General features: G+C 47.2%; 1 protein-coding gene across 4 annotated transcripts in view; it reads left to right on the top strand.

Moving 5' to 3' along the window:
• Positions 1-7,445, top strand: part of CACNA1H (calcium voltage-gated channel subunit alpha1 H) — a 490,224-nt gene extending 482,779 nt beyond the window's left edge. For 2 of the 4 annotated variants that reach the window (XM_066576606.1, XM_066576604.1), the window contains exons 32-36: positions 1,740-2,063; positions 2,201-2,347; positions 4,870-5,050; positions 5,446-5,630; positions 5,846-7,445. In XM_066576606.1, coding sequence (XP_066432703.1) covers positions 1,740-2,063; positions 2,201-2,347; positions 4,870-5,050; positions 5,446-5,630; positions 5,846-7,036 — 2,028 coding nt within the window. In that variant the 3' untranslated portion in view covers positions 7,037-7,445. The remainder of the gene's footprint in view (positions 1-1,739; positions 2,064-2,200; positions 2,348-4,869; positions 5,051-5,445; positions 5,631-5,845) is intronic. The other 2 variants (XM_066576605.1, XM_066576607.1) reach the window with 2 other exon arrangements.
• Positions 7,446-15,941: the final 8,496 nt, after the last annotated feature.

Raw genomic sequence — 15,941 nt, 5'->3', positions numbered from 1 at the left:
ACACCTCCACATCAGGCTGTTCGGGATGAGTCAGAGGCGGCTCCTCCGTAACGTGTGTCATCCGTGGCAAAACAGAGTGAGGACCCCGCTGAAAGGGAGGAACACCAGTTATGTCTTCCTAAAGAGAACACGCTCGCTAGGTGTGTTGTATCAGTGTCTGCATCCGCAGTGTTAGGGCTCCTTCAGACGGCCGTGTTTACGCGCGTTTTAGTGCACGCAAAATCTGCACGTGCTACACACAGAATAGAACCCATTCATTTAATGGGTTCGTTCTCAGAAGCGCGTCCCGCACGTGAATTTCATGTGTGCGCAAAAAAATAGGAACTGCTCTATTTTCCAGCATTTTGCACAGCAAAGGCCACGATAGAAGTCAATGGCAGGTGCGCAAGGGGAAGGGTGAAACACGGCGCAAAATGCAGGAAAAGAAGACACATGGACCTCATTAGGCTTTAATAGCCAATCTGTTCCGCAGAAAGGGAGTGTCACACGTGCGTGTAAACTGGCCCTGCCTGCGCAAGTATTACAGTAATATGCGCTGACATGCATGCAGCAGGCTGATTACCTGGCTCTCCAGATATCGTTCATGAGCATGAAGGAGACCTTATAGTGTCTTTCTGATGTGATCTTACTATATTGTATTTCTAGCTTTTATAAGAAAGGGGCGGCTGCCCTGTCTATGATGTCACTGGGTTTTTGAGAAAAGAGTAGATTGTCATATCTATGATGTCACTGGATTTCCAGGGAAGGAGTAGGGTGCCTTGTCTATGATGTCACTAGCTTTCCAGAAAAAGGGTAAGCTGTATTCTCTATGATGTCACTGGGTTTCTGAGGAGAGAGTAGACTGTCTTATCTATGATGCCACTGGGTTGCCCCAGAAAGGGGTAGGCTGCCTTGTCTATGATGTCACTTGGTTTCTAAGAAGAGAGTAGACTGTCTTATCTATGATGTCACTGGGTTTCTAGGAAAAGGGTAGGTTGCCTTTTCTATGATGTCACTGGGTTTCTGAGGAGAGGGTAGGCTGCCTTGTCTATGATGTCACTGGGTTTCTGAGGAGAGGGTAGGCTGCCTTGTCTATGATGTCACTGGGTTTCCAGGTCAGGAGTAGGCTGCAATGACTATGATATCACAAGATTTCCAAGAAATGGGTTGGAAGCTGTGCTACCTTATCTATAATTCCTAGCTAGGGTGGATTGCCTCATCAATAGTTTTTTATGGTAAGAAGTAGGCTGCCTTGTCCTTGTCCATGCCATTGGATTTCCAGGTGAGTATTAGGCTGCCTTGTCCATGTCTTTGGATTTCCAGGGGAGTAGTAGACTGCTTTGTCCATGTCATTGGCTTTCCAGGGAAGGGGTAGGCTGCTTTGTCCATGTCTTTGGATTTCCAGGGGAGTAGTAGACTGCTTTGTCCATGTCATTGGCTTTCCAGGGAAGGGGTAGGTTGCCTTGTCCATGTCATTGGCTTTCCAGGGAAGAGGTAGGTTGCCTTGTCCATGTCATTGGCTTTCCAGAGAAGGGGTAGACTGCCTTGATAGGCATATCATAAGATTACAAAGGAATCAATATTGTCAATGACATCACAGGTCTTCAAGACTAGAGGTTTCCATGCAGTGATGTTGGTGGTTTCTAGTGAAAGGATAGGCTGTGAATAATATATGCCAGGATTGTTGTCCGTATACACCGGAGCAAATATGAGTCACCCACATTAATGAAATATTAACATGTGACTTTGTCCTCTTCCAGGATACACTCCGTGAATGCAACAGTGAGGACAAAAACTGCCTCAGCTACCTGCCCCTCATTTCCCCAGTTTATTTCGTCACTTTCGTCCTCATTGCCCAATTCGTCTTGGTTAATGTCGTTGTGGCCGTCCTCATGAAGCATCTCGAGGAAAGCAATAAAGAGGCCAAAGAAGATGCAGAAATGGATGCAGAGATTGAGATGGAGATGTCGAGAGCTGTCACCCCAACCTGCCCCTCAGGCCCTCCGCCTTTGGATGGCAAGGCAATTGGTGGTGGTCAAGTGTCCTTGAAGAAAGAGCTACCAGTGCTGTTGAAGCAAGCAAGGGTAAGGTTACAGCATGCTATGTATACTCTGGCATTCCAGAAGGGGGCCGTAGTTTGGTTTGGGAATTAAAGTCCTATTTCTTTGATCTTATACTCCATTCATTAATTCATACTTGTTTCCTTACTCTTGCACTGAAGGGAGCACTGAGCCACGAGAATGTGACTTTATTGATTCCTGATACATTGGATGGTTCAGTTCTGCGGAAAGAAAAAAGACCAGGCTCCCCTGTGCCCTGTCAGCAGGCCTTGCCGCTTCCCCTCCTGCCCTGCAGCTATGGGCCTGAGGTGAATCCCTGCACTCTGTCTATATGTCCTGTGTGGTAACCGCTGTTTTTGTGGCTTCCTTGCCTCTGCTTTCCTCTTTTCGTGGGGTGACAGCCCACAATGGTGCAACTAGAAAAGGCTGGGCTCCATTACAAACTATTGAATGGACTCCCGTCCCTTTATAGGGTGCCGTGGTCGCTACTAATTGCAGGATATAAGGGGTTAAACACATTATCTGCCATATGGTTCTTCTCTGTGCGGCAAGAAGCGAAGCACAACTGCTACATCTGAATATACCCTGAGTCCTGATGCGGACTACCCCAAGTAATAAGGGTCCTTCTGTGCCCCCAGGTAATAACAGTCTCTTGTGCCCTCCAGGTACTAGTGCTTCCCCTGTGCACCACAATTAATGTGGAGCGAACTAAAACAGTAGAGCCCAGTTTTGGGTCAAATCTTGCTAAAAGTACGGTTCGGCAAGAAACTGAATATTGGGTGATTTGTCTCAGCTGTACCCTCTAGAAGAAAAATAAAGAAGACTAAGGCTGGTGACACACAACCAAATTTGAATTGCAGAATCCGCGATCGTCACCCGCGCCGATCGTCCGCGGTATTCCGCATCCATTGAAAGAATAAAATATTCACACGACCGCTCACACGAGTGGATAGCAATTTTGATCTCCACGAGCGGAAATAAAATCACAGCATGTTCTATTTTTGTGTGGATTCCACATGGATGGCTTCCACTGAAGTCATCGGAAGCCGTCCGACCCGTGGCCCATCCGCAATTGAAATTGCCGATAGGTTGCACGTTCCCACGCCATCGCCTAGTGATAGAACGGTAAAAACAAAGATTTTAAAAAAAAACCTGTGCTGCGCATGACTGACGGTGAGCCGCCACAGTCATCTGCAATACAAAAGAAATCAGGTACGCAGGGTCATCGGCCGTGGTCATAGCCGGATTCCGCTGCAGGCTCCCAACCTGGTTTTGTGCGGGCGGCCTGAGAAAGACAAAGGAGGGAAAGAAAATAGAATAAGAAGAAGGAAGAAGAATCTTGTTCCTCCCTGTTCTTCTTCATTAACTTTACGGGCTTTTACCTGCTAGCGTTTTTTTTTTAACTCTGCGATATCGCTGCATTTTTTTCAATGGGACTTTCTAATGTTAAAATCGCATCGCACAAAAAATGCAAAAGCACAAACGATTTTTGTGCGATGCGATCTTAACATTAGAAACTCCTATTGAAAAAAACGCTGTGATATTAAAAAAACACTGGTGGGTAAAAGCCGTTCCGTAGAAACAGCTCAGAAGAACTTATATACACTCCTAGGTGACATAGGAGTGTTATAGAGGGCTTTTATGGCTCTTAGACAGTTATACACCAGTTTTAGGAGTACTGGTGACATTTCAGTTTGGTTGGAATTAAATTGGCCAAAATTGAGCTTTGCCGAAATTCGTCGAACTGAACTTTTCAAAAGTTCGCTCATCACTACCCACAACAGTGATCCCTCTGTGTCCCCACAAGTAATAGTGATCCTTGTACCCCAACAAGTAATGATAGACCCTCTGTATTCCCTGTATTCCTATAAGTAATATTAGCATTTTTTGCCCTAGCAGTAATAGTGGCCTCTGCCCCCCCCCCCCCCCCCCCCGCCCACCCCAAATAATAGTGGCCCCACTGTATCCCCAGTCTCATTGTGCCTTTACAAAGTTCATTTATGTCTTCTTCATGCAGTGCGGCTCTGGCGCATGACAGTATATGCCTCTCACATCCTCCTCAGTACATTAGAGGAACCAAAGAGGAGGAGTCAAGGGAGGAGGATGCAGGAAGCATATACCACCATATACGCTGCGTGAGGAAGAAATATATTAACCATGTAAATGTATGGCCAGGTAAAAAGGGAAGCTGCCAGCATGCATTGGGAGGGCCTCATGGCACCCGGTGGCATGCGAATGAGCAGAAAGCGTTTCAAGTTGTGTCGGGCCCTCCTGAAACTGAGGGCCCCATAGCAGCTGCTACTGCAGTGGTAGTCCCGCCAGTGGGTATAAGAAGAGGGGCCTGATGACCATTTATATATCACCACGGCGGATCTAGTGTATGTGCAACACGCATTGCTGATGTTGTCTGTGACGTTTCATAGAGCTCCGTTCTTCACTGTTAATGTATTAATTGTTGAAAAGGTTGACCAGGTTAATAACTGCATAGTGAAAAATTCTGTAACTTTGTAATTTAATTTGTATTTCATGTCCTCACAACTTTGAGACCTCTACTTGCAGTCAGTGAATTTAGACATTGTTGATGCCCAAACGAATATACAAGCCCAGAACCTGCGATAGTTGGCCGTGATCAGGATGGGCTTTCGGCCTCCGGATGTAAATAAGTTTCCATTCACTAAAAGCAAGCAGTGATCTTGATAATGGCAAGGAGTTGAACTAAAAAAGTAGATAAGCTGCAGAATGTTACAGAATGTTTCACTGTACAAGACAGGACAGCACCTTTAAGGAAAAACTTTACTATCTGCAAGCTAATGGTTCATCTCCTCCTCAGGATGGCGATGTCTACATGAGGGATGGAACCGGGTCCCAAAACCTGCTGACGGTCAGAAAAGTTTCTGTGTCCAGAATGCTCTCGTTGCCCAATGACAGCTACATGTTCCGTCCTGTTCTCCCAGCAAAGTCATCGTATCCACTGCGGGAAGTGGAGGCCTATGAGGACAGCCCCCCAGAAGGTATGACGGTACTATACACCCTAAGAATCACCATATGGCTTCCTTTAGTTTTATTTGGAATGAGGGTGCCTATAGCAATGATAAAAATTAGCCCCCTTTTAGCAGCTACTTGACTCAACCACATTCCTAACTACCTGGACTAGGAGATCTTGGTGACCCAATCCATTTCCACTTCCTTGCTTCAAGCCCCCATGAAGACATTGTGCAGGTTAAAAAGGGGATAAGACAAGCCTGGAACTGATCTCTTCTTTCCATATGCCCCATATCAGTCACATGGGCTGCCTTTACAGCCACTGAGACTATGAAACAATCTGTGTATTAGTATGATGAATATATAATCTCCTTGGAAGAATCCTTGAAGGTGATCGCCCTTTATCTACTTTTTCTTACCGTAGAGCCACGTCTCTCAGTCCATTCCCAACCAAATGAATCCAGTAACAATCTGAAAACACCAGTGGACTGTCAGCCCCTGCCCTCACCGAGCTGCCATGTGGACAACGATGACAGGCCTAAAATTCCACCTCCACGACCCACCTCCAGGTCGCCCAGTCTAAACAGATTACTGCAACGGCAGGTAAAGGTGATTAGTTTTGGTACATTTTAACCATAAGCTGGCAATTTCCAACCAATGGCTTTCCAGCTGTTTCATAACTACAACTCCGAAAATGTCCTGACAACTGCAGATAATCAGGTCATACTGGGAGTTGAAGGTTCACAAGAACTGGGGAGCCAAAGGTTGAACTCTACTTTCATAAGAAATGTATGGTTTTCTTCACATTTCCTTTTGTTTTCTAGGAGGCCGTACAGATGGATTCAGTTGACTATCAGAATGGTGATTCCAAGGATAGCCTTCCAATTGAACCAGCGGAGAGTTCAAAATTGAAAACACCTTCACCCAATAACCTTCTTGCTCTTAATTCACTCACAACTCCCCTATCTCTGCAGGGAACCCCTCAAACTTCTCCCAAACTATCTCCTCACCACAGGCATTCCAGTGTCCATACTCGCAAGCATAAGTATAGCCAACACAGTATTCCTAGTCGTCCATCAAGTGCGAGCAGTGACAACACCAACCCAGACGAGTCTATGTTAGAGTCCTCAGATCCAGCCGATGAAGAGGTCAGCCATATAAACAGCTTGGCCACTGGCTGGAGAGGACAATCCCATCATAGAAGTCACTCTGTTTCTCCATTCATCTCCCAAGTTTCATCTCCTCCACATCCTCCACTACTTAAGAACTGCAATAGCACAGCCAGCCTGGTCGGGACCAGCAGCAGCAAAGACTTGAAGAAGTTCTACAGTGTTGATACTCAAGGATTTTTAGCAAAGCCCGTATGGGCGGAAGACCAAAGGAGGCACTCAATCGAGATCTGCCCCTCCATTGATGACGATGGAGATTCCTGCTTTGATCTGTCCATCGATGACAAGCAGGACTCTTCTATTCTCATACAGTCCGACCCAGAGTGTATCAATGGGGTTCGAAGGAAGAAGAAGATGAGCCCGCCTTGTATATCTATAGATCCTCCCATGGAGGACGAGAACGGCACAGCTTCACGTACCAAAGCATCGGAGAACAACAGCATGACGTTACGAAGGAGGACACCATCGTGTGAATCCACTGCATACAGGGACTCTTTAGAACTTAGTGACAACCAAGCAGTAGAACAGCAATCTAAAACCGAGAGGCGGAGCCAAGCACTTTGTCGAAACGAACACTTGGTCATTCCCGCATACGCTTTCGACCAGCGGGAAGCAAACAGCTTGTCGGAACTTTTAACCGATGGTGGATGTCCCATTTCTCCATCCATAGTCATTATAGACTCCAGGCCTGACACGGGGGCATTAGAAATTAAGCAACTAGACCACCTTCATAGCAACAGTTCTGAAAATAACAGAGACTTCACAGAAATTAAGAGTTCTTTAAAAACTCCTGCACTAGTCGACGCTTCTAACACATCAGGCGAAGTGACAGATAAACCATTATAGCTTTTAAGGATACAAGGGCTTGTGACGTTGACGAACCACTGGATAGACGGGTCTAAGATAGCCTCTTTGGGCGTTTAGGTTTTTCAATAAGCGGCGGTAGGGTTCACTTTGGAGAATAGAGATTGGTTGATGGTTTGAATAAAAAAAATTAAAATTTTTGATTTGTTTGATTTTATAAACGAAATACGGAGACAACTTCCCATATAGCCTCAATCACATTGATTCGAGTTTTTATTTTAATGGTTTTTGTTTTGCTTTTTTTTTTTGTTTTTTTTGGGTTGGTTTTTATATCTTTTAAGTTGGCACTTTTTTATTGTGCAGAGACACAGTATGCCGAAGTGCTGACAGATGAAGACTTGTACAATATCTGTATATCAGCAGTATAAATAAAATAGAAATAATGTATTTGTGAAAAGACGGCATCGTTATTTCTGCTTCATGCAAATTAGAAGTCTCGTGTGTTTAATATGATCTACAGTTGTAGTAATCGTCAACATGACCGGCGCATCGAGATAACTTGAAGTACGCTGTGGGTAAGTTATTACAATGTGTTAAAGGGATATTCTAGGCTTTTACTGTGGATGACTTATTCTCTGTATAGGTCATCAATAGTTGATCAGCTGGGGTCTGTCGCTCTGGATCCCCGCCGATCACCTCATTTCTCAGGCCCCCTGTCAGTGCAACTGAGCTGGACGTCCACATCGGGGACAAGAGCCAGAAGTATAAGAGCCCATTTACACGGTCTTCAGCACCCTCTGTTTGTAAGGAGTTCAGAAGTGTGTCCCCGTCAGCTGCAAATATGGACAGAACATGGATGTCAGCATCACCAGTGTGAAGGAGCCCTAAAGGGTTTGTTCAATTTGGACACACGCACTCTAAGGGCGGCCTCACAAGAGCGCATTTGCGCCCGCAATGCGCAGCAAATAAAACCCATTGACTTCAATGGGTTCCTTCGTGGGGTTTTTTTCCACGTGCATTTTGAGTGTAGGGAAAAAACGCAATATGCTCTATTTTTGGGTGCAATTATGCACCGAAATCCCCAACCTGCGCAGAATCGCGCACAGAACTGCGTGGTTTCGTAGGGCTAAATAATACCACCTAGACCAGTGATGGCGAACCTTTTAGAGACCGAGTGCCCAAACTGCAACCCAAAACCCACTTATTTATCGCAACGTGCCAACATGTCAGGGGGCGGGGCTTATCACGCCATCGTTCTTAAAAGGACAGGGCTACCTCAGAATGGACAGGGTGCAGATTTTGACTGCTTTTTGGATGCAGAAATACGGCATAATATCCGCAGCGAAAATTTCTGTGGAAAGTTCTGCATTTCTGCATTCAAAAAGCAGTCGAAATCTGCACCCTGTCTATTTTGAAACAGCCTTGCACATTTCCGCCACATGTAAACATAGCCCAGCGATAATAGTGACCCCCCCAGCGATAATAGTGACCTCCTCCAGCGGCCCCAACGGTAGTAGTGACCACCTCCAGCGGCCCCAGCAGTAATAGTGACCCCCCCACAGTGGCCCCAGCTGTAATAGTGACCCCTCCACAGGTGCCCCAGTGTTAATAGTGACATCCTACAGGTGCCCCCAGTAGTAATGGTGACATACCACAGTGGCCCCCAGTATAATGGTGACATCCCACAGCAGCCCCCAGTATAATGGTGACATCCCACAGCGGCCCCCAGTATAATGGTGACATCCAACAGTGGTCCCCAGTATAATAGTGACACCCAACAGCAGCCCTCAGTATCATAGTGGCACGCCGCAGGGGCCCCCAGTATAATAGTGACACCCAACAGCAGGCCCCAGTATAATAGTGACATCTCACAGGGGCCCCAATGTAATAGTGACATCCCGCAGCAGCCGCCAGTATAATAGTGACATCCCACAGCAGCCCCCAGTATAATAGTGACATCCCACAGCGGCCCCCGGATAATAGTGACACCCCACAGCGGCCTCCAGTAGTACAGTAGTAATAGTAACACCCCACAGTGGCCCCCAGTATAATAGTGACACCCCACAGCGGCCCCCAGTATAATAGTGAAACCCCACAGCGGCCCCTAGTATAATAGTGACATCCCACAGCGGCCCCAGTGTAATAGTGACACCACAGCAGCCCCAGTGTAATAGTGACACCACAGCAGCCCTAATGTAATAGTGACACCCCACAGTGGCCACAGTAGTAATAGTGACATCACACAGCGGTAATAGTGACATCCCACAGCGGCCCCAAGTATAATAGGGACATCCCACAGCACAGCAGCCCCAATATAATAGTGACACCCCACAGTGGCCACAGTAGTAATAGTGACATCACACAGCGGTAATAGTGACATCGCACAGCGGCCCCAAGTATAATAGGGACATCCCACAGCGGCCCCAATGTAATAGTGACATCCCACAGGAGCCCCTCATCCACCCCCCGAGACCCACATACTTACCCCCTCCTCCTCGTGAAAGCTCCGCTTCTCCTCTGCCCAGCGTTGCAGGTCGACGCTGATCCCGGTGCACACTGTGACGTCAGTGTGTACTGCCGGACGCCTCCTCCTGCTTTCGCAGAACCAAGTAGGAGATGTCAAGGGAGAGGGGAGGAGGATCCGGGCTCCACACTGACATCACAGTGTGCCCTGGGATCAGTGCTGCTAGCAGCGCAGCTGAGTGAATACCGGCAGGGGAGCAGTTGCCCCCTGCTGGTATTCACTAATGTAATGAGTGGCCGACGGTGATGCATGGAGGGCTTTGCGTGTCGTCTCTGGCACGCATGCCATAGGTTTACCACCACTGACCTAGACCTACTAGGTCAGTTTACCCACCTACTAACTAGGCTGCCCCTTCTACTAAGTAGGCCATTCTGCCTACTAAAACATGGCACTGATGGGACCACGCCAATGTGAGTGGCCCTGGCAGTGCAATAAAGTACTGTAAAAAGTGTTGATACGGGCTTAATAACCTGCGATCGTGCACCCTGCATAGCACATTTATGCCTCGTGATAGAGAGCGTATATGTGCTTACTCCCATGTGAGGACGCCCTAAGGCAAGTTCCACCAGTGGGTGTCTTGTTGGGTATTCTTGTATCTGTGCCCTCCTGGGTCACCAGGGTTTTTTGGGAGCACTCATCCATGCAATGTCTGATGAGGTTCCTAACGAAAAGCATTTGTTTTAAGGGACCTATCACACAAGTGGAATTTTCTGCATGCCGTGCCTCAAGTTGCTGCAAATTCCGCACCAAAATTCCCACGGCTCCATGGGAATTTTAATGTGGAAATCAGCCCGCAATTCCATATTTCTGCCCGTGCGACAGGTCTCTAATGGATCCCTATTCGGGCAAACTGGGGGACTGCCTCATTAGCTCATAATCCCCCTTTAACAAGTACCAGGAGCAGAACTGTAGAGGATGTAGAGGTTGCAGTTGGATCAAACCCTTGAAGATCCAAGTGCCCAAAAGTCCCCATATAAAAGCCCATTCACACCAGGCAATGAGGTCCATGTGTCGCTGCTCGGTTCTGTCATAGGGTGGATTCTGCGTTCCTTTTTCTGTTTACATGGAAGTGTGAATGAGCCCTTAGAAGACCTATAAATGGTATATAGTAGGTAGGGAACCACTTACATATTTTGCATTAGAGCCCAGGAGCTATCCCTCTACCTCCATAACAACCTGGTCTAAGACTGTCAGTGCCTGCTGGGAGTTGTAGTATCACAACAGCTGGAAAAGCACAGATTGGAGATCACGGAATTAAAAAGAAAAACGACCTCAGAAATAAATGACAGAGGAGACAAAGAACTATCCAGACATGGTTTCCAAAATTTGTTTTGGCATGGAGAAGGTTAAGACCATAAAATGTAAATGGAGGGAGGTGTCGTGGGCGTATTATCCCGGAGTATTAATTAGTAAGATGACTTCAGCCCGCTCTGTGTTATCTCAGAACAACAGCCTTTTTCATGTCAACATGGCTGCATTCAAAGGCTGATAAGTGAGGCTCTTGCCTGTGGCTTGTCCTGTCTGTTCCCAATGTTATTATCCAGACACTGATGAGACTGAACCACGCAAATAGCGTAGACTCTGATCAGTAACGACGCTCAATGTGATGTCTTCTGGGGTCCTGATATCCCAGATCATTGCTTACCTCCCCTGAATCCATAATACATTCAATGTCATAAACTATCCCTCCTGTAGAAGAAGTTGTCGGAAAGGAATGAAACTTTCTCTGTGTGATTGGAACATTGTTATAAGTGATTACATATCAGAGCAAAAGCATCATTTATGGTGGTGAACTGACCCCTTGTAGGGAGGCTCTAGTACCCTGTTGTACCACCTATAGCTTGGATACAAGATCTGATACGGGCGGGCATGGAGGCTCTAGTACCCTGTTGTACCACCTATAGCTTGGATACAAGATCTGATACGGGCGGGCATGGAGGCTCTAGTACCCTGTTGTACCGCCTCTAGCTTGGATACAAGATTTGATACGGGTGGGCATGGAGGCTCTAGTAACCTGTTGTACCGCCTCCAGCTTGGATACAAGATCTGATACGGGCAGGCATAGAAGCTTTAGTACCCTGTTATACCGTCCCTAGCTTGGATACAAGATGTGATACAGGCGGACACCGAGGCTCTAGTACACTATTGTATAACCTCTAGCTTTGATACAAGATGAAATACAGGCGAGCACAGAAGCTCTAGTACCCTGTTGTACCGCCTCTAGCTTGGATACAAGATGTGATATGGGCTTGCATGGAGGCGCTAGTACCCTGTTGTACCGACTCTAGTTTGGATAAAAGATATGATAAAGGCAGACATGGAGGGTCTAGTACCCTGTTGTACCGCCAATAGCTTGGATACAACATGTGATACGGGCAGACATAGAGCCTCTAGTACCCTGTTGTACCGCCTCTAGCTTGGATGCAAGTTGTGAAACATGCAAGCATTGGGGCTCTATTATTCTGTTGTACTGCCTCTAACTTGAAAACAAGATGTGATATGAGTGGGCATGGAGGCTCTAGTACTCTGTTGTACCGCCTCTAGCTTGGATACAAGATGTGATACAGGCGGACATGAAGGCTCTAGTAATCTGTTGTAGTGTCTCTAGCTTGGAAACACATATAATACAGGCAGGCATAGAGTCTCTAGCACCCTTCTCTACTGCCACTAGTTGGGATACAAGATGTGATATAGGCGGGCATGGAGGCTCTATTACCTGTTGTACTACCTGTAGCTTGGATACAAGATGTAATATAGGTGGGCATGGAGGCTCTAGCACCTTGTTGGGCCTCCTCTAGCTCAGATACAAGATATGATATGCAGCAGTCGTGGGTGCTCTAGTACGCTGTTGGGCACCTCTAGCTTGGATACAAGATGTGATACAGGTGGACATGGAGGCTATCGTACCCTCTTTTACTAGCTTTAGCTTGGATACAAGATGTGATACAGGTGCGCATGGAGGCTCTAGTATCCTGTTGGACCGCCTCTTGCTTGGATAAAAGATGTGAAACGTGCAGGCATGGAGGCTCTAGCACCCTGTTATACTGCTTCTTGCTTGGATGCAAGATGTGATAAAGGTGGACATGGAGGCTCCAGTACGCTGTTGTACCGCTTCTAGCTTGGATACAAGATGTGCTACAGGTGGGCATGGAGGCTCTAGCACCCTGTTCTACCACCTCTAGCTTGCATAACAGATGTGATACAGGCGGGCATGGAGGCTCTAGCACCCTGCTATACTGCCTCTAGTTTAGATTCAAGATATAATACAGGTGGGCATGGACGCTTCAGCACCCTGTTGGGCCTCCTCTAGATCAGATACAAGATGTGATATGCAGCTGGCATAGAGGCCCTAGTGACCTGTTGGGCACCTCTAGATTGGATACAAGATGTGATATAGGTGGACATGGAGGCTCTAGTACCCTGTTTTACCGCCCCTAGCTTGGATACAAGATGTGATACAGGTGGGCATGGAGGCTCTAGTACCCTGTTGTATCGACTCTAGCTTCGATACAAGGTGTGATACAGGCGGACATGGAGGCTCTAGCAATCTGTTGTAGTGCCTCTAGCTTGGAAACACATATGATACAGGCAGGCATAGAGTCTCTAGCACCCTGCTCTACTGCCACTAGTTTGGATACAAGATGTGATATAGGCGGGCATGGAGGCTCTATTACCCTGTTGTACCACCCGTAGGTTGGATGCAAGATGTAATATAGGTGGGCATGGAGGCTCTAGCACTTTGTTGGGCCTCCTCTAGCTCAGATACAATATGCTATATGCAGCGGACATGGAGGCTCTAGTACGCTGTTGGGCACCTCTAGCTTGGATATAAGATGTGATACAGGTGGGCATGGAGTCTGTAGCACCTTGTTGGGCCTCCTCTAGCTCAGATACAATATGTGATATGCAGCGGGCATGGAGTCTCTAGTACCCTGTTGGGCACCTCTAGCTTGGATATAAGATGTGATACAGGTGGGCATGGAGGCTGTAGTACACTGTTATACTGCTTCTAGCACGGATGCTCTAGTTCCCTGTTCTACAGACTCTAGTTTGGATAAAACGTATGATACAGGCAGGCATGGAGGCTCTGGTACCCTATTGTACCACCACTATCTTGGATACAAGATGTGATACAGGTGGGCATGGAGGCTCTAGTACCCTGTTTTGCTGCCTTTTGCTTGGATACAAGATGTGATACACGTGGGCATGGATGCTCCAGTACCCTGTTGTATCGCCTCTAGCTTCGATACAAGATGTGATACAGGCGGACATGAAGGCTCTAGTAATCTGTTGTAGTGCCTCTAGCTTGGAAACACATATGATACAGGCAGGCATAGAGGCTCTAGCACCCTGCTCTACTGCCACTAGTTTGGATACAAGATGTGATACAGGTGGGCATGGAGGCTCTATTACCCTGTTGTACCACCTGTAGCTTGGATACAAGATGTAATATAGGTGGGCATGGAGGCTCTAGCTTTTTTTTGGGCCTCCTCTAGCTCAAATACAAGATATGATATGCAGCAGTCGTGGGCGCTCTAGTACGCTGTTGGGCACCTCTAGCTTGGATACAAGATGTGATACAGACGGGCATGGAGGCTGTAGCACCTTGTTGGGCCTCCTCTAGCTCAGATACAATATGTGATATGCAGCGGGCATGGAGGCTCTAGTACCCTGTTGGGCACCTCTAGCTTGGATATAAGATGTGATACAGGTGGGCATGGAGGCTGTAGTACCCTGTTATACTGCTTCTAGCACGGATGCTCTAGTTCCCTGTTCTACAGACTCTAGTTTGGATAAAACGTATGATACAGGCAGGCATGGAGGCTCTGGTACCCTATTGTACCACCACTATCTTGGATACAAGATGTGATACAGGTGGGCATGGAGGCTCTAGTACCCTGTTTTGCTGCCTTTTGCTTGGATACAAGGTGTGATACACGTGGGCATGGCTGCTCTAGTATCCTGTTGTACCGCCTCTAGCTTGGATACAAGATGTGATACTGGCAAGCATTAAGGCGCTATTATTCTGTTGCACTGCCTCTAGCTTAAATACAAGATGTCATACAGGTGGGCATGAAGGCTTTAGCAAAATTGTGTACTGCCTTTAGCCTGGATACAAGATGTGATACGGATGGGCATGGAGGCTCTGGTGTCCTGTTGTACCCCTTCTAGCTTAGATAAAAGATGTGATAAGTGCAGGGATGGAGGCTCAAGAACCCTGTTATACTGTCACTTGCTTAGAGGCAAGATGTAATACAGGTGAGCATGGAGGGTTTTGTACCCTGTTGTACTGCCTCTAGCTTTGATACAAGATGTGATACAGGTTGGCATGGAGGCTCTAGTACCCTGTTGTACCACCTCTAGCATGGATAACAGATGTGATACAGGCGGGCATGGAGGCTCTAGCACCCTGCTGTACTGCCTCTAGCTTGGATACAGGGTGTAATACAGGTGGGCATGGAGGCTCTAGTACCCTGTTGTACCACCTCTAGCTTGGATAACAGATGTGATACAGGCAGGCATGGAGGCTCTAGCACCCTGCTGTACTGCCTCTAACTTGGATACAAGATGTAATATAGGTGGGCATCGAGGCTCTAGTACCCTGTTGGGCCTCCTCTAGCTCAGATACAAGATGTGATATACAGCAGTCATGGAGGCTCTAGTACCCTGTTGGGCACCTCTATCTTGGATACAAGATGTGACATGGGCTCTAGTACCCTGTTGTGCCGCCTCTAGCTTGGATACAAGATGTGATACAGGTGCACATGGAGGCTCTAGTATCCTGTTATACCACTTCTAGTTTGCATAACAGATGTGATACAGGTGGGCATGGAGGCTCTAGCACCCTGCTGTACTGCCTCTAGCTTGGATACAAGATGTGATACGTGCAGGAATGGAGGCTCTAGTACCCTGTTATACCGCCTCTTGTTTGGAGGCAAGAAGCGATACAGGTGTGCATGCAGATTCTAGTACCATATTGTACCGCCACTAGCTTGGATAAAAGATGTGATACAGGTGGACATGGAGGCTCTAGTACACTGCTGTACTGCCTCTAGCTTGGATACAAGATGTGATACAGGTGGGAATGGAGGCTCTAGTACCCTGTTGTACCGCCACTAGCTTGGATAAAAGATGTAATATGCAGTGGACATAGAGGCTCTAATACACTGCTGTACTGCCTGTAGCTTAGATACAAGATGTGATACAGGTGGGAATGGAGGCTCTAACACCCTGTTATATGGCCTCTTGTTTGGATACAAGATGTGATACAGGTCTACATGGAGGCTATAGTACACTGTTGTACTGCCTCTAGCTTGGATACAAGATGTGATACATGTGGGCATGGAGGACCTAGTACCCAGTTGTACCACCTCTAGCTTGGATAACAGATGTGATACAGTCGGGCATGGAGACTCCAGAACC

The sequence above is a fragment of the Eleutherodactylus coqui genome, chromosome 8, assembly GCF_035609145.1.
Source record: "Eleutherodactylus coqui strain aEleCoq1 chromosome 8, aEleCoq1.hap1, whole genome shotgun sequence".
Taxonomy (NCBI): domain Eukaryota; kingdom Metazoa; phylum Chordata; class Amphibia; order Anura; family Eleutherodactylidae; genus Eleutherodactylus; species Eleutherodactylus coqui.
This window is presented reverse-complemented; position numbering and strand designations above follow the sequence as displayed.